The sequence below is a fragment of the Sciurus carolinensis genome, chromosome 17, assembly GCF_902686445.1.
Source record: "Sciurus carolinensis chromosome 17, mSciCar1.2, whole genome shotgun sequence".
Classification (NCBI taxonomy): Eukaryota; Metazoa; Chordata; class Mammalia; order Rodentia; family Sciuridae; genus Sciurus; species Sciurus carolinensis.
The window spans coordinates 5,711,579-5,738,153 of record NC_062229.1 but is presented as its reverse complement, the minus strand read 5'-3'; the positions used below and the strand labels follow the sequence as shown (position 1 = coordinate 5,738,153).

At 50.3% G+C, this 26,575-nt stretch overlaps 1 protein-coding gene across 1 annotated transcript in view; it reads left to right on the top strand.

Annotated features, from left to right (window-relative positions):
* The window catches only part of Muc16 (mucin 16, cell surface associated), a 72,222-nt gene that overhangs the window by 20,587 nt on the left and 25,060 nt on the right, over positions 1-26,575 (top strand). Inside the window, 32 exon segments of the mRNA XM_047531840.1 lie at positions 625-755; positions 910-977; positions 3,003-3,175; positions 3,491-3,526; positions 3,930-3,995; positions 8,250-8,374; positions 8,457-8,524; positions 9,363-9,535; positions 9,884-9,919; positions 10,167-10,226; positions 11,299-11,435; positions 11,576-11,643; positions 12,229-12,401; positions 12,510-12,545; positions 12,768-12,790; positions 15,729-15,881; positions 16,683-16,750; positions 18,078-18,250; positions 18,571-18,606; positions 18,820-18,870; positions 20,342-20,469; positions 20,594-20,661; positions 22,758-22,930; positions 23,019-23,054; positions 23,561-23,679; positions 23,867-23,934; positions 24,531-24,703; positions 24,822-24,857; positions 25,253-25,443; positions 25,595-25,662; positions 26,178-26,350; positions 26,439-26,474. Of these exon segments, the coding sequence (XP_047387796.1) occupies positions 625-755; positions 910-977; positions 3,003-3,175; positions 3,491-3,526; positions 3,930-3,995; positions 8,250-8,374; positions 8,457-8,524; positions 9,363-9,535; positions 9,884-9,919; positions 10,167-10,226; positions 11,299-11,435; positions 11,576-11,643; positions 12,229-12,401; positions 12,510-12,545; positions 12,768-12,790; positions 15,729-15,881; positions 16,683-16,750; positions 18,078-18,250; positions 18,571-18,606; positions 18,820-18,870; positions 20,342-20,469; positions 20,594-20,661; positions 22,758-22,930; positions 23,019-23,054; positions 23,561-23,679; positions 23,867-23,934; positions 24,531-24,703; positions 24,822-24,857; positions 25,253-25,443; positions 25,595-25,662; positions 26,178-26,350; positions 26,439-26,474 (3,123 nt within the window).

Sequence of the window (26,575 nt, the reverse complement as noted above, 5' to 3'; positions counted from 1 at the left end):
TTTCCCTACAAAGTAGGATTTTCCCCATTTCCAGTGGAAGAAACTGAGATTCACAGGCAGGTAAACTGTCCACAGTCATGGGGATGGTGAGGGGCAGAGAGAGAATTTGAAACCAGATCCCATTCAGCAGGGTGGCTGTACCCACTGTAACTAGGCTCCACAATGTGGTCTCTCCATTAATAGACAAGTTTTGGGAGCTGTGGGATGGGGTGTGGAGGGGTAAGCCAGTCAGTAGGTGAGAGAAGACCTCCTGTTAAACACTGCTGTTTGGCCTATGTCTAAAAAAAATAGTTTGTTAAATATTAGTGGGACTGAATGAACTTTTCCCGCATGCTCCAAACCAGATTTCCCCAATCTTGTTCCTTTTAACTCTTTAACCAGAACCTGTGAGGGCCCAGAACTCAATTCCTGGTGACCTAGTCTGGTCCATACATCTGTTCAGGTCCCTTCATCTGCATCCGGGCTTCTAATCTACGTCTACGCAGTTTTCGACATTCTGCTTCACTCCTTACCTGGGCATCCCTCTTCCTGTCCTAACCAAGAGGCCTCCAGCAGGATCTCTGAGGTTGTCTTAGGGCCCAGACCAGGTCTGACTTAAATAAGGTCTCCGCTTCTCCTCCCTAGCAGCTGTGGCGGTCCCTTTCCAGCTGCCATTCACGCTCAACTTCACCATCACCAACCTGGAGTACGAGGAGGACATGCAGAACCCAGGCTCCAGGAAGTTCAGCTCCACAGAAAGAATCCTGCAGTATCTGGTGAGAGCCCCGCCCACCTCGCCCGGCCCCGCCCACAACGCCCAGATTGGCGCCAGCCCCAGCCGCCTCGCCCTGCCCAGCCCCGCCCACCGGTGCTCCCGCTCATGCAGGCTTCTCTGGCGGTTCCTTCTCACTTCCCCTTTCCCTTTCACAGCTCAAAACCTTATTCAAGAACAGCAGTCTGGGATACCTCTATTCGGGCTGCAGACTGTCCACGCTCAGGTGAGATCCTTCCTAAGAAAAACCCAGCTGCACAGGTGGATGAGACCCTAAGCCCTGGGCTCCCTCCATACCTGGAATCACTACTGACCATGGATACTAAGCATCAACAGCACCACCAGCGGCTGTTGCTAAGACCCGAAGCATTGTGCTGTGTATTTTCTGTTTAACATTTTGTCTCTCCAGTCAAGCCTCATGAAACTACTGGGGAACAGAAGGAGAGACTGAGGCTCAGGGAATAAGTGACTGGTGCTAGCTCACACAGAGCATCCCCAGCACTTCCGGTTCTAGATCCAGACTCCCAGCCCCGTTCTGACCTTGCAGATGTGGAAAGTCATAACTGCTCAGAGATTCAGGGGAGGAAAGGCAAACAGGATGTCACAAGGAGATGGTGTACTCCCAAGTGGGCCTGACTCGGCCCTGGGGACCTGCCCTGCCCTGGGGTGAGCAGGAGTTGGGATGGAGGGCGTTCCTGGGTGCTATGAAGGGCAGGCAGCCCGGGTTAGAAGCTAGTTGACCTTTTTTCCAACATCCCACATCTCTCTGGCTCTTGAGAGATTCTATGTAGTCATCTACCCCCAGCCCTCCTGCCTTCCCAGGAAAAAGAGGGAAGGGGGCCTAGTGGCCAAGGGCCTTGACGTCACAGAGACCTGAGCTCCAGTCCCAGCTCTGCAGTTTACTGCAGTCTATGACTGGTGAAGGGAAATGCCCAAGCCTTCTTGCTCCGTTTCCCCATGGTACAGTCTACCTCCGAGTTGTTGGGCCCCAGATCCATGGATTCAACCAAGTATGTATTGAAAGGGGTCAGAAGAAACAATTGCATCCATTCTGGACATGTACAGACTTAATCCTCATTTCCTAAATAATAAAACGTAGCACCCAAATACATCACATCAGCTATTTGAAGTGTCCTAGAGAGGACTTAAAGTCTGTAGGAGGATATGTTATATGCAAATACTCCTTTTTATTCAAGGAACTTGAGCATTTAAGGATTTTGGTACCCCTGCGGAGCCTAGACTCAATCCCTGATAGATACTGAGGGAACAACTATGTGTGTGGAGGGATATACCTATGTGTGTATATCTTCCATATATATGTACATAAAAATAGCTGTAACTACTTTAATATAAATATTTAGGTACAAATATAATGTATAACGGCATAATCTATAATATAACTATATATAATATATATGAAATATATACACCACATATATTTACATATTTCTATATCTTAAATTCCATATAATTTGTCATATAATCATCATGGAAATTGAGCAATACCTGCCCATAGGGATGCTTTAAGGATGAAGCACAGCAATTATGAGTACAGATTACTGGGTCTACTGCTTTGTGAATATTGAATAAATGGTAGTGGCTTCCCTGGAAGGCAACTCCCATGCTCTGGATCCCCTTTCCCTCTGAACTGCTCTCTGTATGAGTGGGTGGCTGGGTGGATGGGTCCTCATCCTGTGGCTAAGGATGCATGTTGGGTCATTCAAGTCTTCTGACCTCAGGTTGGACCTGCCATAGTTTCAGACAGATCCACCAAAAGGCCACCTCTCCCAGGTCACTTACAGCCTGGTCTCCTTAGAAGTGTCCCAACCCTGCTGTTCCATAGAATCTAGAGAGGGTCACTTTAGCCTTGTGATCATGCCAGTGCTCCAAAGGACAATGTCACTCACTGTGCCATGGTCTCCTTCCTGGGGGCCTGCTGCCCATTACACCTGACCCTCAGCACCTTGTCATGTCCATCAGAACCTGTGTCAGGACTCGGCAGTCCTGGTCTCATTGGGATCTCTCACCCTCATCAACAGCAGCCCCTGTGTCCGTTGTGCATCCGGTGCCCCAGGGAACGTGGGGCTGGCATTGTGGTCCTCGTGATTGTTCATGGTGGGGGTTTCCATGCAGACAGCAGCTTCCTTGTTAACTAGGGTTTCCCCAGTTTCTGAATCAGGAATTGGCAAAGAAAAGGAGGGTAGAACAAATGGATGGAGAGGTAGTTGGACCATGTGTGGTGTTTACCCAGGCCTGAGAAGGATGGGACGGCCACCAGAGTGGACATGGTCTGCATGCATCGCCCTGACCCTAAAGGCCACACACTGGACCGAGAACGACTGTACTGGGAGCTGAGCCAGCTGACCTATGACATCACCCGGCTGGGCCCCTACACCCTGGACAAGAACAGTCTCTATGTCAATGGTGAGCAGCTGGGAGGTGGTTGGAGTCTCTTCCTCCTTGTTGTGACTTTGTTGTGCTCTGGCTGTGGTCACACTCCCTGCCTGGCCCTGTGGGCTTGGCCATGGGCTCAGTATGTGCTGATTCAGGTCTGGAGCTCATGGTTCTCATCTGGTACTGACATCACCCTCAGGGTCTTCCTCCCTGATATGAGGGTCCTGACAAAAATCCTCTACAGCCCATGCTTCATGAACCCCCCACACTGCACCCCAGCATCCCTGAGCCTCCTTAACCCTACCTCTCTGAACCCTTGTCCACAACCCCTCCTTTTCCCTGCAGGTTTCACCCATTGGAGCTCTGCACTCATCACCAGCAGTGAGTATCAACTGACGTTCCAGTAACCCTCCCCACCAAGCAGAACAGGGTCTGACCCTTCCTCATACCTGCCTTGTCCTATCCAGAAGCAAAAATATTTGAGAGTGAAAACTTAATTTATTATTGTTATTATTAATTTTGAGACAGGGTCTTGCTAAGTTTCCCAGGTTGACCTCAAGCTTGTGATCCTCCTGCCTCAGCCTCCAGAGTCACTGAGATTACAGGCATGCACCACCAGGCCTGGCTAGAGAGAACAAAGTATTTTTACCCTCTGTTCTGCCCAGCTTTAGAGAGAGTCCAAGTTCAAGCCCCAGGTGCAGCAAACCCCATAAATAGTCCCACCTTCTGGCATCTCTACCATGGGAGTGTGCTGCTGCTTTCACTAAAGAGGGCTTCTCCTCAGCTCCTAGGGTCTCCACAGTGGACCTGAGAACTTCCGAGACTCCATTCTCCTTCCCCAGCCCCACAGGTAAATACCAGTTGATGGCATCTCTGATAGAGGGGACCTGATGAGTGTAAATGTCTCTGACATTATTCAATCAATTAAAGATGGAAAACCACAGTAAACCTAGTGATGTTGAATCAACCAACAACCTGATGAAGCACCTATGTTGTGCTGGGCCCTGGAGATACACTGGAGAACACAAAACAGATCATCACTGCTCTTTGGGAATTTATATTCTTGTGATGATGGTGACGATGGTGACAATGTTGATGATGTCAATACTGTTGATGGTGATAGTGATGATGGTAGTGGTGATGCTGATGATGGTAATGATCATGGTGGTTTTGATGGTTATGATGTCAATACTGTTAATGATGATGATGGTGATTATGATGGTAGTGGAGATTCGGATGATGGTAATGGTGATGGTGAGGATCATGGTGGTAATGCTGATGATGCTGGTGTTGATGATGGTGCTGGTGGTGGTGATGATCACCATGGTAATGCTGATGATGGTGATGATGGATGTAGGGGTGATGCTGATGATGGTGATGGTGGTGATGATGGTGATGGTGATGGTGATACTGATGATGGTGATGATCATGGTAGTATTGATGGTTATGATGTCAATACTGTTAATGATGACGATGGTGATGATGTAATGAAGATGCTGAGATGGTGATGCTGATGATGGTGATGGTGGTGATGATGGTGATGTGATGGTGATACTGATGATGGTGATGATCATGGTAGTATTGATGGTTATGATGTCAATACTGTCAATGATGATGACGATGGTGATGATGTAATGGAGATGCTGATGATGGTGATGCTGATGATGGTGGTGGTGATGATAATAATGGTGGCGATGTGACAGTAATGGTTTGATGATGATGATGGTGTTAACAAAAAAAGTAGCAGACAATATCTGAAATTATTGAATGTTGAATATTCACTGAGAGCTATGCTGTGCATCTAACTGGTATCGTTTAATATGTTTTCTTTTTAAAAACTTTGTCAGTATAGACAAAGTTAATTTTCAGTATAGTATTTTTAGAAATAACTCGGCTACAAACTTTTGAGCATTGTGCTTTTGAACATTGTGTTTCCTTCTGTTGACTCCAACGTCAAGCATGCCCTCTGGATAGAGCATGTGTGTCTCGCTCTTTTGTGCTTAGCCAGTTTCAACCCAGGGCTCCTACCTGGTAGAGCTGTAGGAAATTCATGAATTCTCCTGAGAAAGGCAGGGAGGAGTATGCTTTCTGGTAAGGTATGGAAGCATTCCTTTCCTTCCCTGGTTCAAATGTCAGACGATTCTAATTCTGTCAGATTCTACCCAGGACAACTATGTGGCACCTGTGCCACTCCCTCTTCCAAGGCAGACATCATTAATTGATAAGAGCATCCATTCTTTCCAAGTTCAACACAGTTCCAGAATCCTCACCCACCAAACACCCCAGGCAATGGCTTCCAATTTAGTTGGCGTTGTCACAAGAGTCTAAGACCCTGATGATGTGTGGGAGCCTCTTTGGTTTTCCTAGAAAGTATCTACAAGGTGAAAGGCCCAGCTGAGACTCGCCCGTGTTTCACTGGATCCCAGCCTGCTCCCGCCTGACCAACAGCCAGAAGAGGGCCTCTGCAAGCCTGGGCTGCAGCAGTCCAGATTGATTTGTACTTGACTTTACATTCATTTTCCCTGAGCCACAGTTGCTCCCTGGTCAAAATATCACCATAGGTGCCTCAGGGCCTGCAGGGACCGCACACTCATGGATCTGAGGGAGAGATTGGATGAAGCTGGAATTAAGAGTACAAGCTCTGGATTTAGGTGATGGGAGGCGGCCTCAGCCTGGACCTGGTACACAGTCAGCTCTCAAGAAATGAAACAGTCAGCACAGTTGTTCCTCAATTTCTGCAGGGTATTGGTTTCAGTACCTCCTGAAATAACCAAAATCCAAGAGTGCTCAAGTCCCTTATATAAATGGCAAGTCCCTTATAGCATCTGCACACATCTTCCCATAGACTTTAAGTATAATTTCTAGATGATTTGTAATACCTAATAGAATGCAAATGCTGCATGCACCTTTGCTATACTGCATGCAACAACACAGTATAACAATAATAATGGAATAACAACAGAAAATATCTGCACATGTTCATTACAGACACTACATTGCAATTTTTAAAAATATTTTCCATCTTCAGGTGGTTGAATCCTCAGATGCAGAACCTACAGGGCCAACTATATCCTGTCCTTTTACATAAGGGTCTTGAGCAGCTGGGAGCTTTCAGTGTCCACTGCAGGGGAGGAGTGGTCCTGTAACCAATCCCCCATGGACACTGAGGGACAACGGTATCATTGAGCAGAGGGGGGATTGCAAATGGAAGTTGATACCAGTGGACACTCCAGAGGGACATCAGGGGCCTTGAAGGGTCCCAGCCAACAGCCTCGGGGCCGGGGGGAGGGGCCACGAAAGCCCCTGGTGCAGAGTGACAGGATGACATTTCAAGCACAGGAATTCGTTTCTAAAGCGAGAAGCACGCCCGGGCCCCGTCCTCCCCTTCAGTCCACTTTTTAACCATCACGATCCATGGTCCAGGGCACATCCCAGTCCATTCATTTTCGTCGCCGCTCCAGCCGCCGACCAGCAGTGGTTTCCACGGGGGTCTCCCTGCTTGCATTCCTGCCCCGGTTACCACACAGCAACCAGAGGCCGCTCGTTAAAATCTACATCAGAGCATGGCTTCCCAGGGCAAGACCTTCCTCGCACCTGACATTGTAATGACGATTAAGTACATTCCTCGCCTGGATCCCCAGGTCCAGGACGTCATTGTTGATGCTGTTTGACTCCATCTCCTCCTGTATTCTGCCTGGCATTCCTCGATGTGGATACCGCTCAAGCACAGCAAGCTTTTTCCGAGTTCATGAGCTTTGCGCTTGCTCTTCCCCGGCTTGAAGCACTTCCCTCTGTCTCCTTGGACAGCTGGCTCCTCTCCTTCCCTCGGGGTTCACACAGATGCCAAGCTTTCATAGGCACCTTGTCTGACTCTTCTAACTAAATCATATCCTGCTGAGGCTTTTAAGTCCTTCACAGCGCAAGCGCTTTTTGACTTATGATGGATGGGTGTACATCCCAAAAACCCATCAGAAGATGAAACTGTCATATGTTGAAAATGCATTTAATATAGCTAGCCTGCTGAGCAGCCTGCCTGAGCCCAGACCATCTTAACTGTGCTCAGAACACATAACATTAACTACAGCTGGATAAAGTCATCTAATGCAAAGCCTATCTTACAGTGAAATGCTGAGTATCTCATGTGGTTGAATGAGAAAGTATACCACAGAGCACTAGCCCAGGAGAAAAAGAATTCAAAGTACATGTTCTACTGAATGCACATGACCTTTGCACCATTATAAAGTCAATAAACATCCTAAGTTGGGGACCATCAGCACGCAGGACTCTTCAGTTGTATTTATGTTTTCCTGGTCTCCTTCCCCCTTCTAGGAATCTATTCATTCTCCACCTTTCCCTCCTCTGCTCTGTGGACTCGGACCCTTGAAAACTACCTTTCCCAGGTTCCCTTGCTAAGTCCCTGTTAGTTGCAGCCTAAAGGAGGCACTGGTGGGACCAGTGGGCAAGACTACAGATGAGCCAGGGCATTTATCACCACCCCCTCTACTTCATGTAGCATCTCCAGCAAGGGCCTCATCCCCTCCATACGCTCAGCAACATCTGGTGTACCACCATCTTGTCCTTCTGTCCCTTCAGTCCTATGGGACCAGGACTTCCTGGCTTTGCTAATCTCTGCTACCCCTTCAGGGTGTTTGTTGTTGTAGTTTTGTTTTCTATTGAACTCCCTTTTTGAAATAGTTGACATGAATTGTTTTCCTAACTAGGAATTTATCTGCCGATACCATGACCATGCCTCCTCGGGTATGGTGGGTGCTCAATAACTATTCGTTGCAAGAAGGAAGGGAGGGGAGGGAAGGAGGAAAAGGAATTGCATGACATGAGCCCGGTCACATAATTGGGTCAAGATAGCGTAAGTCAGTATGGGGTGACTTTGGGTACCTCCAAATCAGAGCTCCCGGGAGAAGAACCAGCTCCAAATACAAAGAGTGTTTGGATGTGACGGAAGTGGTGGTCCCTGCATGCACTAGAACCAAGCTGCCTGAGCTCTGATGGCGATGATCAGAGTCCTGAGGGCAGGCTGGGGCAGGCCGGAGGGGGAGCTGGACAGGGCTCTCCTGCCAGCTCAGGACAGACTCTCTCCTTGCAGCTGTGAGTTCTGCCCTGCTGTCCTTCACCCTCAACTTCACCATCACCAACCTGCAATATGTGCCTGACATGAGACACCCGGGATCGGACAAGTTCAACACGACCGAGGCGATGCTGCAGCGTGTCGTAAGAGCCCCAAGATGCCAGCCACCCACCCCCGCCTGGCATGGCCCCCAGCCCTCTTACTCACCTCCCTCTCTCTCCTCAGCTTGGTCCTGTGTTCAGGAACACCAGTATTGGCCTCCTCTACTCTGGCTGCAGACTGACTTCACTCAGGTGAGATGCCCAGCAGTGGACGCTCACAGACCTGGCCTCCCAGATGCAGTTCCCTGAATCTACCCTGTTCCCCACCTGTCCAGTGTGGCGGCTCTGGGGACCCGTAGTGCTGCGTCTGCTGAGCCCTCTCCCGGTCTTTGTCTTGCCAGTCTTCTCTTCTGACTTTTTCCCCCTGGTCTTAACCAACATGTAGAACATCCCCCAGGAGTGAATGCCCAGCAACTTCCAAAATTATTCTGTACTCGGGAAAAATTTAAGTGCAAAACTGAACCATCTTTGTGGCATGAATATTCCTTAACCCACACTGAAAGCCCTCAGAAGTGATGTGCCTGAGGTATTTGCAAGGTCTTGGGCTGCCTGCCTATTTATCCATTTGTTTTCTCCTTGGCATAATCTGGGAGTGGGGTGATGTAATGGTATCCCTAAATCTGAAAATGCAAAATGCTCAAAAGTCTAAAACTGCTTGAGTGTCGTATTGACATTCAAAAACTTTTGAGTTTCGTGGGATTTCAGATTTCCAGATAGTGGATGCTCAACTGGCAAAGTTTATGCAAATATTCCAAAATCTGGTAAACTCCAAAACACTCTGGTGCCAAGCGTCTCGGGTATGGGATCTTCCACCTGTGTGTGGATGGTGAACAGGCACCGTGCCAGTCTAGTCCCAACTTACCTCATCTACTGATCTTTTGTAAATTTTAGATATCTCTCTCTCTCTCTCTCTCTCTCTCTCTCTTTCTTCTGAAAAAACTTTGTGACTTTTCCCGTATTATTATTCTTGCAAGCCACACTCAGTGTCGATCTTGCACATGTCCCTATCACCACATCCCCCTCCACCCAGGTCTGAGAAGGACGGGTCAGCCACCAGAGTGGACATCGTCTGCACCCACCGCTCTGAGTCCACGGGCACAGGGCTGGACAGAGAGCTGCTTTACTGGGAGTTTAGCCGTGAGACCCGTGGCATCACCCGGCTGGGCTTCTTCACCCTGGACAGGGACAGCCTTTATGTCAATGGTGAGCGGTGCTGCGGCTGCAGCACAGCTTCCCCCCGGCCTCAGCAGGCTGTGTGCTCTGAGCTCGTCACACAGAAAGGTGCACATGCAGAGCTTTTCTGGAGAGATCAGGCACTTAGGGAAGGGCAGGAAGTGGACAGAGGGCAGAAGCATGAACGGCAGTTAACCTAGTACGGAGATTCTCCCCTGCGCTCCAGTTGTGCTCTCTGGGATTTGGCTATGGTCTGCACATGGAGAGCACTCTCTAAATATGACTTTTAAATAAATCCACAGGACCCCAGATCCTTGCCTGTTCTCCCCATTCCCCATCCCTCCCATCTTCACGCTCTCTCTCCTTCTCTTTCTTCAGGTTACACTCACTGGGCTCTGACTTCCGTCCCCACAAGTGAGTAACTTGGGTCCTAGTACTGGATTGCCTTAGAGCCCATCCATTCTCTCCCCTGTCCTCTACCCCACATCCCCAGAGAGGAAGGGAACCCAGGAAACCCCAGTCCTTCCCCAGCCCAGAAAAGAAATGCCAGCCACAAGCTTGAGGCTGAATAGGAAATGGCCTTAGGGTTCCATCCTAGGGCCTCCCTGGTGGGAGAGCCCCCTTCTCCCACCACCTGTGCCTCCCTGTGTTTCCTCCTCAGCTGATATGGCCTCTGTCATCCCCCCAGTGACATCTGCACTCCCTGTCCCAGTCTCCACAGGTAGGAGCTTCCTCTCAGTGATTCCTCCCCGTGCAAAGCTCAGCTGTCCTGGGCCGGTGGGAGGCATCGTTAGGGGAGGGGGGAGGCTCCGTTCATTCATTCATGGGACGAGTATTTATTAAGCACTCATTCATCAAAGGCTCTGATGATGTAGCATCAACAGTGTAGAAATGGCCCTGGTCTTTGATGGGCCTCCAACAGAGAAAACAGAAAAGAAAGAGGTGACTGTCCAGCTAGGTGCTGAATCACAATGTCGCTCAAATGCCCCTGGCATCAGTTCCGCAGGTGTGTGGAGGAGCTTCTCTCTTGTGGACTTAGTTTTCAATTCCAGGAAGGAAGAGAACAATGGGATCCATGCATAGGCCTGGAAACCACCTTCTTGCAGGTCACGCTGACTTAGGAATTGGGGCAGGCTCTGCTTTCCGCTGGCCCAAGGTGGATTTCCAGACCACCACTGGCCCTGCTGAGGTCCTGGATAAGCTGGCCTCATTGCTGTCCCAGGTCTGTGGTTACACATCAGCCCATGCCTCTCAGGCAGACTGGGCTCTCATTGTTCCTGCCCGTGGTCCTAGGGGCCACAAAGCCTGGGTTCAAATCGGGTTCTGCCTCTTAGAGGTTGCGTGACTCAGGGTGAATTATTTAACTTCATACTGACTCAGTTTTCACATCTGTAAAATTGGCATGGTCGTACTGTCATGCTCCAAAACGATGTGTTCTCTGTGAGCAAAGCACTTCAAACAGGATCTGGCGTGTAAAAATGCAGTAAAATTGTTTCTTCAAACCTTTTTTTAATCAATAAATATGTGAATCTCAGAGAAACAATTAGGGCTAAACAGAAACTCAGGAAAGGAGAATGTCAGAATAGTAGTCACCTGGAGGGTCAGCAGCCACCTGTGCGCTCTGCTAGAGGAAGCACTTACCTCCCCAGAGCCTGTTCCCACTCATTCTTTGTATCTGCTCTCTGTTGATACTGTCGTCTGGGGTCTCCATCCTTGAGGAAGACCCTCCCCAGTGCTTGAAGATCACACGCAGGTTCACAGACCAAGAATACTCAGTGGGTGTCTTTCTCCAGTCCCCGCTGCCACGGCTGACTCTTTGCTGGTGCCGCTCACCATCAACTTCACCATCATTGATCTGATGTACGAGGAGGAGATGCATCAGCCCGGATCCTGGAAGTTCAACATCATGGAGAGAGTGCTGCAAAAACTGGTAAGAACCTGGTCCTCCTGGCACCTGGCCCCGCCCACCTGAGCAAGGCCACGCCCTCTGCAGACACCCCGCCCACCTCACGTCTGCCCCACCCCTATTTCCTCAGCCCTTCTACTTACCTCTGTCTCCTTCCCCCACAGCTCGGGCCCTTGTTCAAGAATACCAGCATCGGCCCCCTGTATTCTGGCTGCCGGCTGACTTTGCTCAGGTGAGACCTTAGGCTAGCAGACCAGGGCTGCCCCTGTTGCTGCCAGACTCCAGGAGTTTGGTGGGCTTCTTTCCTGCCCTCCCTCTGGATGTCCTCAGCAGAGGTGGCATTTAGGAGGCATCAGCTCCAGCACCAAAATGTCTCCTTATCCTCCTGCTTCCCCACGACCACCCACCTATGCCAGAATTGTGCAGAGTCCAATAGCAGGGCTGGACCCCTACCAGAGTCATACTTTCTGAATTCTCCTACCCACTCTCCCTTTTATAAGAACCACTAATCCTTTAGATTTTCACTTCTGTCACCAGGATTTCTCTCAAAACAAACACAATTTCTTCATTAGCTTTAATGCCCAATTCCAGTTCCTCCCCTGTCTCAAGTATGACCTTTCCTGTCCCCACGCCAGCAGGATGTAGGTTTGAATCTTGCATTGAATAAGAATTCTCCAATCTGTGACTCTGCTCACAGTCCTGGGCTGGCTGGAAGCCATCGCACTCAGAAAATCTAAGTCGGGTTTCTCACCTCTCTGTCATTGCCACTGACCCGCCCTAGACATTCCATTTACTGTCCCCCACCTGTCCTCACCAGATCTGAGAAGGGTGGAACGGCCACTGGAGTGGATGCCATCTGCACCTACCACCCCGACCCCTCAGGCCTAGGGCTGAACAGAGAACGGCTGTACTGGGAGCTGAGCCAGCTGACCCGTGGTGTCACGCAGCTGGGCCCCTACACCCTGGACAGGAACAGTCTCTATGTCAATGGTGAGCAGCGGCCCTCTGTGCTCTGCTGTGTTGCAGGGCCCGTCCACGTCCTCCCCTCCCTTGCCCTTGTCCCTCCCCTTCTCACCCTTTCTTCCTTGATCTCTGCAGGTTACACCCACCAGATCACAGTCACCACCCCCAGGAGTGAGTATTCTGAGGCTCTGTAAGTCTCCACCATCCCTATGAGTCCCAGCCCTTTGGAATGAAGGAAGCCAAAAGCCCGGTCTCCATTGCACACCCTACTGCACCTCCAGCCTAGATGAACAGGGTCTTAGTCCCTAAAAAGCCCCAGGCATGGCCATTCCCTTCCTGCTCTCTCCGAGGTAACAGGGTCCCTACTCCAAACATGGGTTTTCTTCTCCCCAGCTTCTGTGATGGCCACCATTTCTGCAGGGGTGCTGACCCCCTTCTCCAGTTCCACAGATAGGAATTCTCCTCCCTGAAGATGGTTCTAGTGGTGTCTCTAATCACAGGAGGCAGTAGGTGGGGTAGAGCGGGTAACCTGTCCCACAAGTCCAAGGCTGACTCTTGATGTATTTGACAGGCTCTTCCAGGTCCCTCCCCCAGCACTCAGCATCCCAGCCAGAAACTGGGACCTGTTTCTGAAACCTATAGCTGACCCTTCACTTCTAAATCCTTCCCCAACCCTTGGAAGAGCACAGACCAGCAGACCTATTTGCTGAGAATAGATTTGTGTAGTGCCCTGAGTGCCAGAGACCAAGTCAGTAAAAGATCATTTGCAGAGTTTACTCAGTCCGCCAGCTGCCCAACAGCTTGTTTCAGTGAACACTCCTTGAATAGATAAGACTCTTCTTGCTACTTCTTTATGAATGCATTGCTTGTTGGCTATATATGTATATCAGCTCCCTGGCTATATGCAGGGAATATAGTCCATTCCTTTAAGCAGAATTTTAAGGAGCATTCAATTTCTCCAAAATCTAGGAACCATGAGATTATTTCTGTATTTCAAGAATATTTTATGTTTGTTCCCAACCCCTCCAACTATTTTATTATGAAAATTGCCATAAATAACAGAAACATTGAAAGAATAGCGCAAAGAGCATCTGTCTGTCCATCTGGTACTTGGCAATTGCTGACATCCTCTTTGCTTCTTGTACACAGTAAGCTGTGCTATAACATGACATAGGAGTTCCTAAAAATTGCCATGCTATGCAAACTTATCACATGGTGAAAATCGCAGGGTGTATGGAGAAAATGGAATTCAGGATACCACACTTGAAAAGATCGTCAGCAACAAAAATAGATCAAAATCTAATGCAATGGCATGATCTCTCATACATTAAAGGGTTAGGAAATATGCAAATACTACAGTTAAGTATGGCACTTTTTTCGTGGGGTCAAAATTTGTGGGTTGTGTACAAGGAGTGGAAGGAAAGACACCTGAAATACGACAGAAAGGCCGTCTCCCAAATAGATATGAGTATCCTTCCTAAGGAGGGACAAGGAGGAAGCCAACTGGTCTCAGGTGTATGTGTGCACACACGCATTTTGTGCAAGCTGTTTTGTGCAAGGTTGTGATTTTCTGCACTTAGTATTTCACTTGTTGTGTGTCCTGCTATTGCAGCTGCACATAAGCAAATGTGAAATTCACATTATGTTCAAATTGTGCCCTAAGATATCAGTGAGCCTGAAAAAAAAAATCATATTTCCAAAACAAGCCACCTAGTAGAACTGACCGTGAAGATGTCAACAGAACTTTTTTTCTGGTCTGATCCATTTGAAAATTGCAGATATTACACTGCTTCGGGTTGGGGAGATAGCTCAACTGGTAGAGTGCTTGCCTTACAAGCACAAAGCCCTGAGTTCAATCCCCAGTACCGCAAAAAAAAAAAAAAAAAAAAAAAAAAATACATTGCTTCACTACTAAATATTTCAGTGAGAATCACCAGAACATCAGCTCACTGTCCTAGGCAACCATATCATACTTCAAAAATGACAATGATGCATTAATGTCATCTGACGTGCCATATTCAAATTCTTTCAAATGTCTCTCTTTTACAGTTAGCCTTTTTTTAAAATGATGTTCCAATCAAACTTCTCATATTGATTATGTTAGTATTTCATGTCTTTTAGTGTACAGTAGTCCTACTCAGCACCCCATTTTTAAAAATCACAACATTGACTTTTGGAGGGTGGGGGAAGTACCAGGGATTGAACCTAGGGCCACATAGCCACTGAGCTACATCCCCCGCCCTTTGTATTCTTATTTTTTTTATTTTGAGACAGAGTCTCACTAAGTTGCTTAGGGTCTCGCTGCATTGCCCAGGCTGGCCTTGAACTTGCGATCCTCCTGCCTCAGCCTCCTGAGTCGCTGGGGTTATAGGCGGGCACCACCGTGCCCGGCACAACATTGACTTTTAAAGACAGCAAACCAAAGTCCGATCCTGCAATCTGACTTTGTCTAATTACTTCCAGTATCTTGCTGAATAAGAATATAATTGAAAGGAATTAGCCATAAAATAAAACTTGTGAAATCAGTAAATCTGATAAATCAGGAAAAAATTATTTGCTGAATTGCTGAGATTTTGGAGGGAGAACTTGTTTGGGAAGGTCCGCAAACATACCCTGGTGTGAGAAGGAGACTGGCTCAAGCCAAATCCCCACTTCTCACCCGTTCCAGTGGAGGGAATGGGAGGAGTTTGGGGATTAACAAGGAAAGCAAGATATGACCACTAGATGGCAGTAGCATGCAGCTTTGACAGGTGTGCGTGCGTCCGGAACCTGGGTAAAGGATCACTTCTCAGAAGGGCAGGAGGGCAAGGGAACTCCTGAGGGAGAGGGACGAGTGGAGTCCCTAGGCCAGAGCACTCTGAAGGGGAACAGCAGTTTAGAGTGTGTATAGCCATAGAATCGACCTTTTTGATAGCTAGATGTGGGGTGTGGCTTCATAGAGTATGCAAGGAAAGCAGGTTCTGAATGGCTGAAATTGGCTTATTTGGGCTATGCTTGAAACAACAGGATATGTAAAAATTTGAGATTGGTGCTGGTGAGCTTTTGAGTGAATGGATCCAAGCCTGCTGTGAAGAAATAAAAAATCTAGGGCCTAAAATACAGGCATCATCTTTGACTCATTTATGAAACACCCAGACACTGCAATGTCTGGTTTTGTGTCTGACCGGAGCAGCGGTAGGACATGTGGGATAGGACACAGAGCCTCCCCCACTCCCACCCCTCCACCTCCAGCAGGGATCCACACCCAGGAGCGCTCCAGAGGCACGCTCCCCTCCCTGGCATCTCCAAGACCTGGGGGTCGGCCGGCCAGGCAGGGCTGTGTCCCCGCAGCCCTCTGCCCCGTATCTGACCTAGGACGTGACCCCCTCTGCTTCCTCCACTGCAGCGACCAGCCCTGCCCTGCTGCCCTTCACCCTCAACTTCACCATCATCAACATGCCCTACATGGAAGACATGCAGCCCGGCTCTGTGAGGTTCCAGTACACAGAGACAATTCTGCAACACCTGGTGAGAGCCCCCAGCTGCAACCCCTCTTCCCCACCCTCTTTGTTCCCCTGCTCAATGTTGGAAGATGTAAGAGTTCAGAAATTGGAACTGCCACAAAGCAAAAAAAAAAATAGTTCCACTGTGTGATCGAACTCTACAACTCCTGGGTCTATATCTGAAGGAAATAAAATCAGCATACCCAAGAGAGAGCTGCAAGCCCATATTTATTGGGGCATTATTCACAGCAGCTAAGATATGGAATCAGCCTAGGTGTCTGTCAACAGATGAATGGGTGACATTATGTACATGTATATGTATACACATACATATATAAATACATACACACAAAATGGAATATTATTCAGCCACAAAGAAGAATGAGATCCTGTCATTTGCAGCAACATGGATGGAACTGGCAAGCATGATGGAAAGAGAAATAGGCCAGACACAGAAAGACAAGTACACATGTTGTCTCCTGTATGTGGAAGCTAAACAGTCAACCTGAATGTAGAACAGTGGTCACTAGAGGTTGGGAAGGGTATGCATTTGGGAGGGTGGCAGGAAGAGAGGTTGGATTTGGCCAGGGCCCACTCTATGTATGAATGGGAAATACCACACTAAACCCCCTTAAGTGTACAATTAGCATGTGCAAATCAAAAATGAAATACAATAAATAAATAGTGGCCGAGGGGGAGCTCAGTGATAGAGTACATACTTAGTGCTAGGCCCTGGCATGAAAATAACCAATTTTTAAATATTCTATTTTTAAACTGCGATTTCTTTTACATTCATCTTTTCCCTGACCCCCTCCTTCCTCGTCAGCTCAAGCCCTTGTTCACCAACAGCAGCATCGCTTCACTCTACAATGGATGCAGACTGACCACGCTAAGGTGAGAGTCCCTTCTGTCTTGCCTTAGGAGATATCATAAGGCACAGGCAGGTTGCGCTGGCCAGGACCTGGACCAGGTAAGGCCAAGGAGGTCCCAAGGCACCAAATGTAGGAATGGGCTCACTTTCAGGCGCCAACTTTGCACATGCACAGCCCTGAGGGCACCCGAGACCTCCCGTGCTCCCCTCACCCTACCCCTGGTCCTGTAGATCAAATCAAATCCACTGTCAGACTTGCCCAAATAAGCCGTATGGCTCCATTTCACCTACAGGAACAAGGACAGGACATGTTAGGGCCAAAAGGGCAGCATCTGGTGTTTCATTCTGAGAGGGCCCTTTTGATGGTCCATGAGTTTTCATTCTTCTCCACATCTCAGTGACAATTCATGTCCAAGGAAATAAGGCCTCAGTGGTCCATGGACTCACCTTGACTTAGAAATCCCATGTCCCCAAGGAGAACCGAGTGGTTCTACCCAGCTACGAGGTCAACACACTCAAGGCAGCTCCAAGTCACACCTTCCTGCAAGGAGGGATGGGTGTCCATTCATGGTACTCCCAGGAAAGAGTCTAGTCACCAACCAAGCATCTTTTTCACCATATGCAATATTTCACCATATGCAATATTGCTCTTTGGCCAAGCTCCTTAAAGACTAGCACCAGAATCTGCTTAGCTCAAGGTCAATTTCATCCACTTGAGGTACAAAGGACACTCTGTCCTTGATCATGGTCTCTGGCAGCACAATATGGTGAACCTTCTAGGTTTAGGTTCTCCCTGTCCACTTTTCCTGCTGCCCCAATGAGACAGGAATGGAAAGTCTGTGGTCACTGAAGGAAAAGTTCTTCTAAGCAGCGTCTCATGTTCAGATGGTCAGGCCCAGACACTGGATTGGATCCACTCTCCAAGAACTGACTCATTTCTATTCAGAGTTGGTCGTTCATTCTCACCAGAGACAGTGGGTGCTTTGTACATATTTGTTTAAGCAATTAATTATTATGCACCTGTATTACATCCAGCACCAGAAATGGATATTTTTCAACCCTTCTGAATCCCATGACACTCCAACCCCATGGTCAGGGCATTATCCACACAGTGCAGGTGGGAGAGTCGAGGGTCAAAGAAGCTTATGTGGACTTTTCAACAAGTGACAGAGCTAAGGTGCTAACAGACTAAACATGCACTCTGCTTCTTGGGCTCAGAGAAGCCCCTGCTCTTGAGGGCAGCTCCTGCCTGGAGCCGGAGGGCAGATTTCCAAGTGGGCTGAGAGGAAGACGTCCAACCAAGGATGCCCCTTCTGTCTCATCCCCACCTCCATGTCCTTACCTCTCCAGGCCTGAGAAAGGTGGGACAGCCACTGGAGTGGACATGATCTGCACCTATCATCCTGACCCTGCCGGCCTTGGGTTGGACAGGGAGCAGCTCTACTGGGAGTTGAGCCGCTTGACCCATGGCGTCACCCGGCTTGGCTCCTACATCCTGGACAGAGACCACCTTTATGTCAACGGTGAGCATCTCACGGTGATGGGGTCTCCTCTGGCACCCCGGGGGCAGGGGGACCCACTATGGCTACTCAGCTGTGGCTAGAGGACACATCAAATCCATCTGCTTCTGGATTTCTCTCTCTCCTCCTTTCCTTGTGAGAGTCCCCTTCCTCACCAAGGGCTAAGTCACACACAGAGAGAGGTGGACAGTCAGAGGAAGGCTGTAGGAGTACCACCACGGTCTAGAAGGGAAGCAACCTCCTGACAGTCATTCTGACGGCATCTTCTCCTACCAGTGGTCCAGCCCTCCCTCCTCCACCTCCTTCTTATTCACTCTCTGCAGGTTACACCAGACCCGTCTTGACCTCCACCCCTGCTGGTAAGTGTTCAGACCCTCCATGGCCCCTTGTGGGGGGCAGCCGGTCACTTCCTGCAAAGCCTAGGTCCTCACGGAGGAAGGAAGTCTCAGGACCCTGGTTAGCCCCACTCCCAAGTCTCCTCCGTGACTCAGGCCGGGCCTCCCGGCCCCTCTTCCTGGCACCTCCAGTGTGATGAGGCAAAATGGCACTCATTTCTCATGCTTCCTCCTCAGCCACTGTGACTTCCACATTCTCCTTGGGAACCTCTGCCATTTCCAGCACAGGTAGGAGCCCGGTCTCCACATCTGCCTCCTCTGCTTATATGGCTTCAAGCTAAGCAATGGAAAGGGCTAGCAAACGTGCACAGGAGGTCAAGGCCAGGGGATGGCAGGAAGGAGGGGGCTTTGAGGCTCTGCCCTTGTCACAGAGCAGCTCAGAGCAACCCCTGGGTTTGGAGAGCTCCGGAACTTCAGGTTTTCGGCCCCAGCCCTAGGCAGTCGAGCCTTTGAAATCCCAGCTTTGCTCTCTGCCCTCTAAGTGTTGGATCAGTTAGCTTTTACTACATAAGACCCTGACAACTAGTGGAACAGGCAGTCATTTACTACTGTAGTACTTAGGTCAACTGGACAGTTCCTAGCTCAACTAGAAGCTCCATTAGGCTTCCCTATGTGTGTACAGTCACCTGCAGACCAGTTAGGTGCCCCCGTTTCTGTAGGATCCGAGGCTAACTCCAACCTGTTCATGTGGTGGTTGTGATATTCCCTGCAGCAACCCCAGTGCAGAGTGCTCTCCAAGCCTCTGTTGCATTACCCTGCCCTCATCCCACTGGCCACAGTAAGGTGCAGCCAAGCCAGATTCAAAAGGTGGAGAAAGAGCCTCCCTCCTCTTTGTGGAATGGGCTGCAATGCCCCATTGCCAGGACACAGATGCAGCGGGGTGAAGGAATCATGGCTATTGGTACAGTCTATCTCAGGCCACTTTCCAGGGACCAACTCATGGCCGTGTTGTCTGTCCTCAAGTCTTAGGGATCCCAGGTTTACCCTCTATTAGGATGGAATTGAAATAGTCCAAGGTAATCTAGGTTTAACCCCAGAGGGAGACTAAAAGGATCAGTAATGAAAGCAGACATAAATAACAAAGCAACAACAGGAGCCCTCCTGGTTGTTGACAGGCATCTCAAGGACCAGATTTTGCATGCATGATCTTACTCCAACCCTAGCCAGTAGACACTACTGGTTTTCCATTTAAGTGAGGCATAAACTGGGTCTTGAGGGAATCAGTGATTTCCAAGGTCACACAGCCAGCAGGTGGGTCAAACCTAAGTCATTCAAACTCAAGTGCCTGAGTTTCTGCCCTAAAACAGTGCGTGGGCTTGGGGAAGCGATTTAAACTTTTTGAACATCATGTTCATCCTCTGGCAGTTAGGAGTAAGTGATGGGACTCCCTCCAGGGATAATATATGAGATAATACATGAGATATTGGATGAAGAATGCTTAGCACCAAGGATAGCAGAAAGCAAGCCCTACCTGCTATGTTACTGTTATTCTTGCTGCTGCTTCTTATTGTCATTGTCATTAGTGGTGGTGGTGGTGGTGGTGATGGTGATGGTGGTACCTTTCAAAATAGAGTTTCTGTTGGAGGAGAGATATTCTGATCTCTTATCCCAGATGTGAATACACAGGGTACCAGGGATGTGGACCCCCAAATCTGCTTCAACTATAACTCAGGGCTTAACTTCTCCCCCAATCTCACAGCAACCTCCAGTGTTGCTATGGCATCATTCAGCCTTAACTTCACCATCACTAACCTGCTTTACGTGGAGGACATGCAGCTCCCAGGTTCTGTGAAGTTCAGCAAAACAGAGAAGGTTCTGCAGAAGCTGGTGAGAGACCCATCCACTTCCCCTTGCCCCGCCCATCTGCCCAACCCCGCCCATTCATCATAGCCCCACCTACTCTCCATAGCCCCGCCCACTCAGGTCTTCCGTTCTCTTCCTCCATTTACAGCTCAGGACCGTGTTCCAGAGCACCAGTGTTGGCACACAGTACTCTGGCTGCAGACTGATCTCGCTCAGGTAAAATCTCCCAGAGAAGACGGCCAGGGAGACATGGTGGAGGCTTATGCATAATTCTGTAGGAGTTGGTCCTGTCTTTGGCCTCATCCCTTTCCTGGGAGACTCACATCTCCTTGAGTTCCTGTCCCATCCAAGGGTCATTGTCCAGACCTTCCCATCCTCCCCAGCCTCAAATATCCTAGGTTATTTCCAGGGAACAAAATGAGGAAACAAGGCAACTTGGAAAAACGAACCAAACTTCTTTACAAAGGGCACACCTGTGGCATATAAATACAGTCCACAACATCTGTCTTTCCCTGAAGGTTAACGCACAATGAGCAATTAGTATGTGCCAGACACTGGGGTGAAGGGTTGGGGATTTTGCCACATTGGCACTATTTGAGATTCTGAACCACATCATTCCTATGAAGGTAAGTGGCTGACCTCTGCGTTGTAGGGTGCCGAGCAGTATCTTGGCCTCTGAATTACTAGCTAGATGATTATTGGACCCCATCCACTCCCCTCCCCCACAGTTGTCCCAACCAAAAATGACTCCAGACCTTCCAAATGTCCCCCACAGGGACAAGTTGCCCCTTGTTTAGAAGCACCAGGTTAAATGCTTCCCTGACATCATTTCCCTAAAGTCTTTCAACATCATGATAATTATCCCAACTTTACAAATGAAAAACAAGGCACAGAGACCTTAAGAAACTTAACCCAGAGCTAAAGACGGTCAGGTAGTGAACCAGGATTCAGGTCTAGCAGAAGCACATGCCTTGCCCCACGGTACTGTCCTGCATCTTCCTGGGGAAGGGCCACAGCCCTTCGCCTCCCTTCCCTGTGAGCCCAGCTTCAGGTCTCTGCCTGCTTCCAGTGCAGAGGTGTGGGACTTAACCGGCACCAGTGCTGAGGGCTTCTGAGCATGCGTGTCAGCTCCACTGCAGGATCTCCAGGAGGGGTTAGCCTCCGTGAACAACTCTCCCCAGAAAACCCTCAATGTCCCTGAAAATGAAGTTTGAGAGAAGAGAACCTCCCTGTATTGCTGCAGTAGAGAGGGATAGAATGACAGTAGCTTTCTCAGGGTCTAGGCTGAGGATGCTGATGCAGTCACAGCAGAAGGGGCCGCTCTGCTCCCCTGGTCTGGAGTTCCACGTGTGTTCTTTCCACCCACCATTGTTTGTTGGACTAAGGTCTCTCCGCTCAGTTCTGAAAACTCAGTAGAAGCCAAAGCATAATCTTCTGCCCTCAGGAAGACTCATAAACAGCTCATGAACAGTAATGGTCATGGGAAATAATTTATGATAATTACATTTATAATCATGGCAGTGACACATTGATTGCCTAGGATGCACCGGGAACTATTCAAAGCCATTATTTATACCAACAGCTTTAATCCTCACGTTGCACATTAGTACCCAGTATTATTATATTATGCCCACCTGATAGATGGCAAACAGGCCCTGAGAGACTGTTGAAGTATGGAGAGACAGGGAAGAGTAGTGCGTCAAGGAGGAAATGAGATGGAAGCTCCCACCTAGAGAGGGGAAGGTGAGGTCCTGTGTCTGCTGCCGGGAAAAGCAGGTGGAGGAAGCGTAGAAACCCTGGTCTGCGGGTGGGGCCCAGCTGGGATCAGGGCAGCTGTGGATGTGCTTAGATTCGCAGGGGGACCTTGGGAATTCACTCACAAAGGGGAGAGATTCATAGAAGGATTTCAGAAAAGATCTACATTTGAAGTGAGAATTAGCTGCTGTGGTGAGAATAAAGTACAGGGCACTAGAGACGGAGGCCTGGATTCAGGAGGTGACATGGAAGGGCGTTCCCGCGATGGGGGCAAGCCAGCATCCTGGGCATCAGAGCTACACGCAGAGCTCTGACGTGGCCTACAGCACTCTCCAGCTTCTGCCAGAGAAACGCAGCAGATGGTCCCGTTGTCTCCGTTCCTGGGTCCCTCCTTCCACAGACTGAGAAAAACCAAGGAGCCACCAGATCATCCAAATCTGGCTTCTTACCTCTGTATCAGACTTCTCGTTTCCTCGTGCCGCTTCCTGTCACACCCCCCCGTCTCCGAGCGTCCTTCCTTGCCAATCCATTCATGTTTATCCACCGGCCCTTCCCAGGCCAAAGAATGACGGAGCTGCCACAAGAGTAGATGTGCTCTGCACCCACCACCAGAAACCAGGAGGCCCCGAGCTGGACAGAGAGCAGCTGTACTGGGAGCTGAGCCTGCTCACCCACGGGGTCACTCAGCTGGGCAACTACACCCTGGACCAGAACAGTCTCTACGTCAATGGTGAGCAGGGGCATCCGCTCTGCTGCAGGTGGAGCCCGCAGCCTCCCCTTCTGAGCCTCCTCACTCGGTTCCCTCTGGCCCTCTGCAGGTTACACCCACCGGACTACAATAACCACCCCCAGTGGTGAGTAGGCAGTGGCCCTCAGAAGCCCCCCAGCCACAGCCAGGGAAGGAAGCACCAGGCCCTGACCACATCGCAGCCATCCAGGAAAGAGGAAGTTGGGGTCACAGGCTGGGAAGTCCTGGCAATCATATTATCACCACCGTGTCACTGGACACTTCTGGCCATATTTCCTTGGAAGTAGTGAAATGCCCCTGAATGATAATTGGATGGATAGATGAAAGAAAAAATGGAACATTTCACTAGAATGACCAGAAATAGGAATGTCACGGTGTACACTGGTGTGACTTCCACGTTGTTCCCTCCTTGCCCTCAGTATGTGACTACCGAGCACAGGCCACACTGGCGATTCAGCATTAGGCCCTCAGGACCTCATCCACTGCTGTAGTCTCCAGTGTGATGGTCACTGGTGCCAGGCCTGTGGCCACCGACCTGCCTGCCTGCTCTGTCCATCCCAGGCCTGACTCAGGGTGGGCTCACCCCTCCCCTCCGCCCTGCCCAAGTGACAGGACTGGCCCTGGAGTCCTTCACCATCAACTTCACCATCACCAACCTGCAGTACAAGGAGGACATGCAGCCCCCGGGGTCCTTGACATTCACCACCACAGAGAGGGCCCTACAGCTCCAGGTGAGAGCATCCAGCCACGCCCCTCAATCCTGCCCTGCCCGCCCCTCAAACCCCGCCCAATCACTCCTGCCCCACCCACTGGGCGCTCCCCTCTCCCCCCACCCTGAGCCTCATTCGCCGAGGACCACCCCTGCCAAGATGAGCCCTGAGCCAGCCGCGTCCTAATCTCTTACTCTCTCTTCCATAGTTAGGGCTCTTGTTCAAACACACCATCGTGGGTCCGCTGTACTCTGACTTCAAAGTGACCTTGCTCAGGTGAGACCTTAGGGCAGCAGCCAACACCTGCCCCAAGTGGTCCCAAACTGGGGAGTTGGGTCATCTTCCTCCTGCACGCCCCTTTGAACGTCCTCGGGTGTTACCGCATCCTCTGGGTAATGCTGCCGGCTCTGAGGAAGGCGTGGCTCCAGCATCAAGACGTCTCCTGATCCTTCCGCGTTCCCCTCTTAAGTCCTGAAATTCTGCAGATTCCTGTCGCTGGATTGGACCCCAGCCAGTCAGACTTTCCCTTATGCCATTCATTCCCTGGGGTGGGTGTTCACTCCAGGCTTTCAGTTCTGCCTGAAATTTCTCTTCAGACTGCTGGCTGGATTCAGCCGCAGTTCCAGACCTCACCGGTCTCTGGTCTGAGCCCAGTGGGCCCTGCCAGAAGGATGCAGGCTTCTGCTGCCTCATGTAACCTTCCTCCCCGCCAACTCCTCTCACAGTCAGAGTGGCCAGAAGTCGGTGCCCTCAGAGAATCTGGCTCTCCTATTTCACCTCCCTCTCAGGCTTCCCATGTCTGTTCCCCAAGAACCAAAGAATCCCTCCATGAAGAGCCATTTACATTCCTTCCTCTCCTCCTTCCTATCCAGACCCAGGAAAGATGGGTTGGCCACTAGGGTGGACGCAGTCTGCACCTACCATCCTGACCCCACGGGCCCCAAGCTGGACATAAAGCAGCTGTACTGGGAGCTGAGCCAGTTGACCCATGGCATCACCCAGCTGGGCCCCTACACCCTGGACCAGAACAGCCTCTACATCAATGGTGAGCCGCGGCCCTCCTCTTGCCCTCTGGTAGAGCCCACATCCGCCATGTCTGTGCCGCTTAGTTCCTTATCAACCCACAATTCACATTCTCTCTCCCTCTCCCTGTCCTGCTGCAGGTTACACCCAGCAGACTACAGTAGCTACTCCCAGTGGTGAGTCCACAGTGACCTGCCAGCAAATCCCTCGAACTCCAGGGAGGCCAGCAGCAGGTCTCCAGCTGTCAGGGAGGGCAGGAGCCAGGTCACAGACTGGAAAGCCAGTGTGACAGGTCCCAGCTGTGCTGACCTTGTGTCGTTGCCTGGACACACACCAAGGTCATTCAATGTTGTTTGGGTGGAGGAAAGACAAAGGTAGGTGCAGAATTTGATGGAAAAACATGAGCCCATGATAAATTGTTTCACCAGAGCTTTGTAGCTTCCGGATTGTTCCCTCATGGCCTACAGCATGTGCTAATCAAGGGTTGAATGAGGCACTAGACACCAAGGACCCTCATCCATTGCTAAATCCTCAAGGGGTGTGGTCCCTAGTGTAAGGACCATGGCCACAGACCCTGCCTGGCCCTCTGTCCGTCCCAGACCTGACTAGGGGGCCTCTTCTCCCTCCCCTGCTACATTCTCAGGACCTCCCCTGGAGTCCTTCACCCTCAACTTCACCATCACCAACCTGCGCTACGAGGAGGACATGCAGCCCCCAGGGTCCTGGATATTCAACAGCACAGAGAAGACCCTGCAGCAGCTGGTGAGCACAGAGCCTGCCCCACTCTTGTCCCTGGTGCCAGCCTGCCTGTGTTCCACCCTCTGATACAAGTGTATCACCCATGGTCACCACACCCACCACGGTCGCCATTGCCCCACCTCAGCTCACCTACCCTCCTCTCTCCCCTCCACAGCTCAGACCCTTGTTCAAGGACACCAGCGTGGGCACCCTGTACTCTGGCTGCAGACTGACATTGCTCAGGTGAGACCTTAGAGTAGCCGGCACTCCCAGCCCCAAGCAGCTTGGTTGCTTCCTTCCTGCCCTCCACCCTTCCTGTCCTCAGCACAGGTGGCTTTCAGGAGGCATTGGCTGCAGCACCAAGGTTTCCCTTAATCCTTCCCCTTTCCTGCAGCCTTTCTGAATTTCCAGAGTCCATCAGCAGCGCTGGCCCCTCCTTCCCTCCCTCTCTGTCTTTCACAGACAGATGGATTCTGTCACCAGGATTTATCTAGAGACAAACATGCTTTCTACATTTTTTTGATCCCCAGCTCCAGCTCTGAACCCTCCTGTCCCCCATGAGATTGCATATTTGAGCTTCAAAATTCAGCGTCAATTTTCCCACCTGCCAATCCTCCTCCCAGTGCCATCAGAGAATCTGTTCTGACTTCTCAGCCCCCTGCTGGCCTTCTTTTGTCACTGTCCCTCCTGGGTAGCAGTATTCCTGGGCCCTTTCCTGAAAATGCCCTTGTTCTTCTTCCTCTGTCCTGCTCCCCCAGGTCCGAGAAGGGCGGCTCAGCCACCGGAGTGCACACAGTCTGTAGCTACCGTCCTGACCCCTTGGAACCCAAGCTGGACAGAGAGCAGCTGTACTGGGAGCTGAGCCTGCTCACCCAAGGGGTCACTCAGCTGGGCAACTACACCCTGGACCAGAACAGTCTCTACGTCAATGGTGAGCAGGGGCATCCGCTCTGCTGCAGGTGGAGCCCGCAGCCTCCCCTTCCGAGCCTCCTCACTCGGTTCCCTCTGGCCCTCTGCAGGTTACACCCACCGGACTACAATAACCACCCCCAGTGGTGAGTAGGCAGTGGCCCTCAGAAGCCCCCCAGCCACAGCCAGGGAAGGAAGCACCAGGCCCTGACCACATCGCAGCCATCCAGGAAAGAGGAAGTTGGGG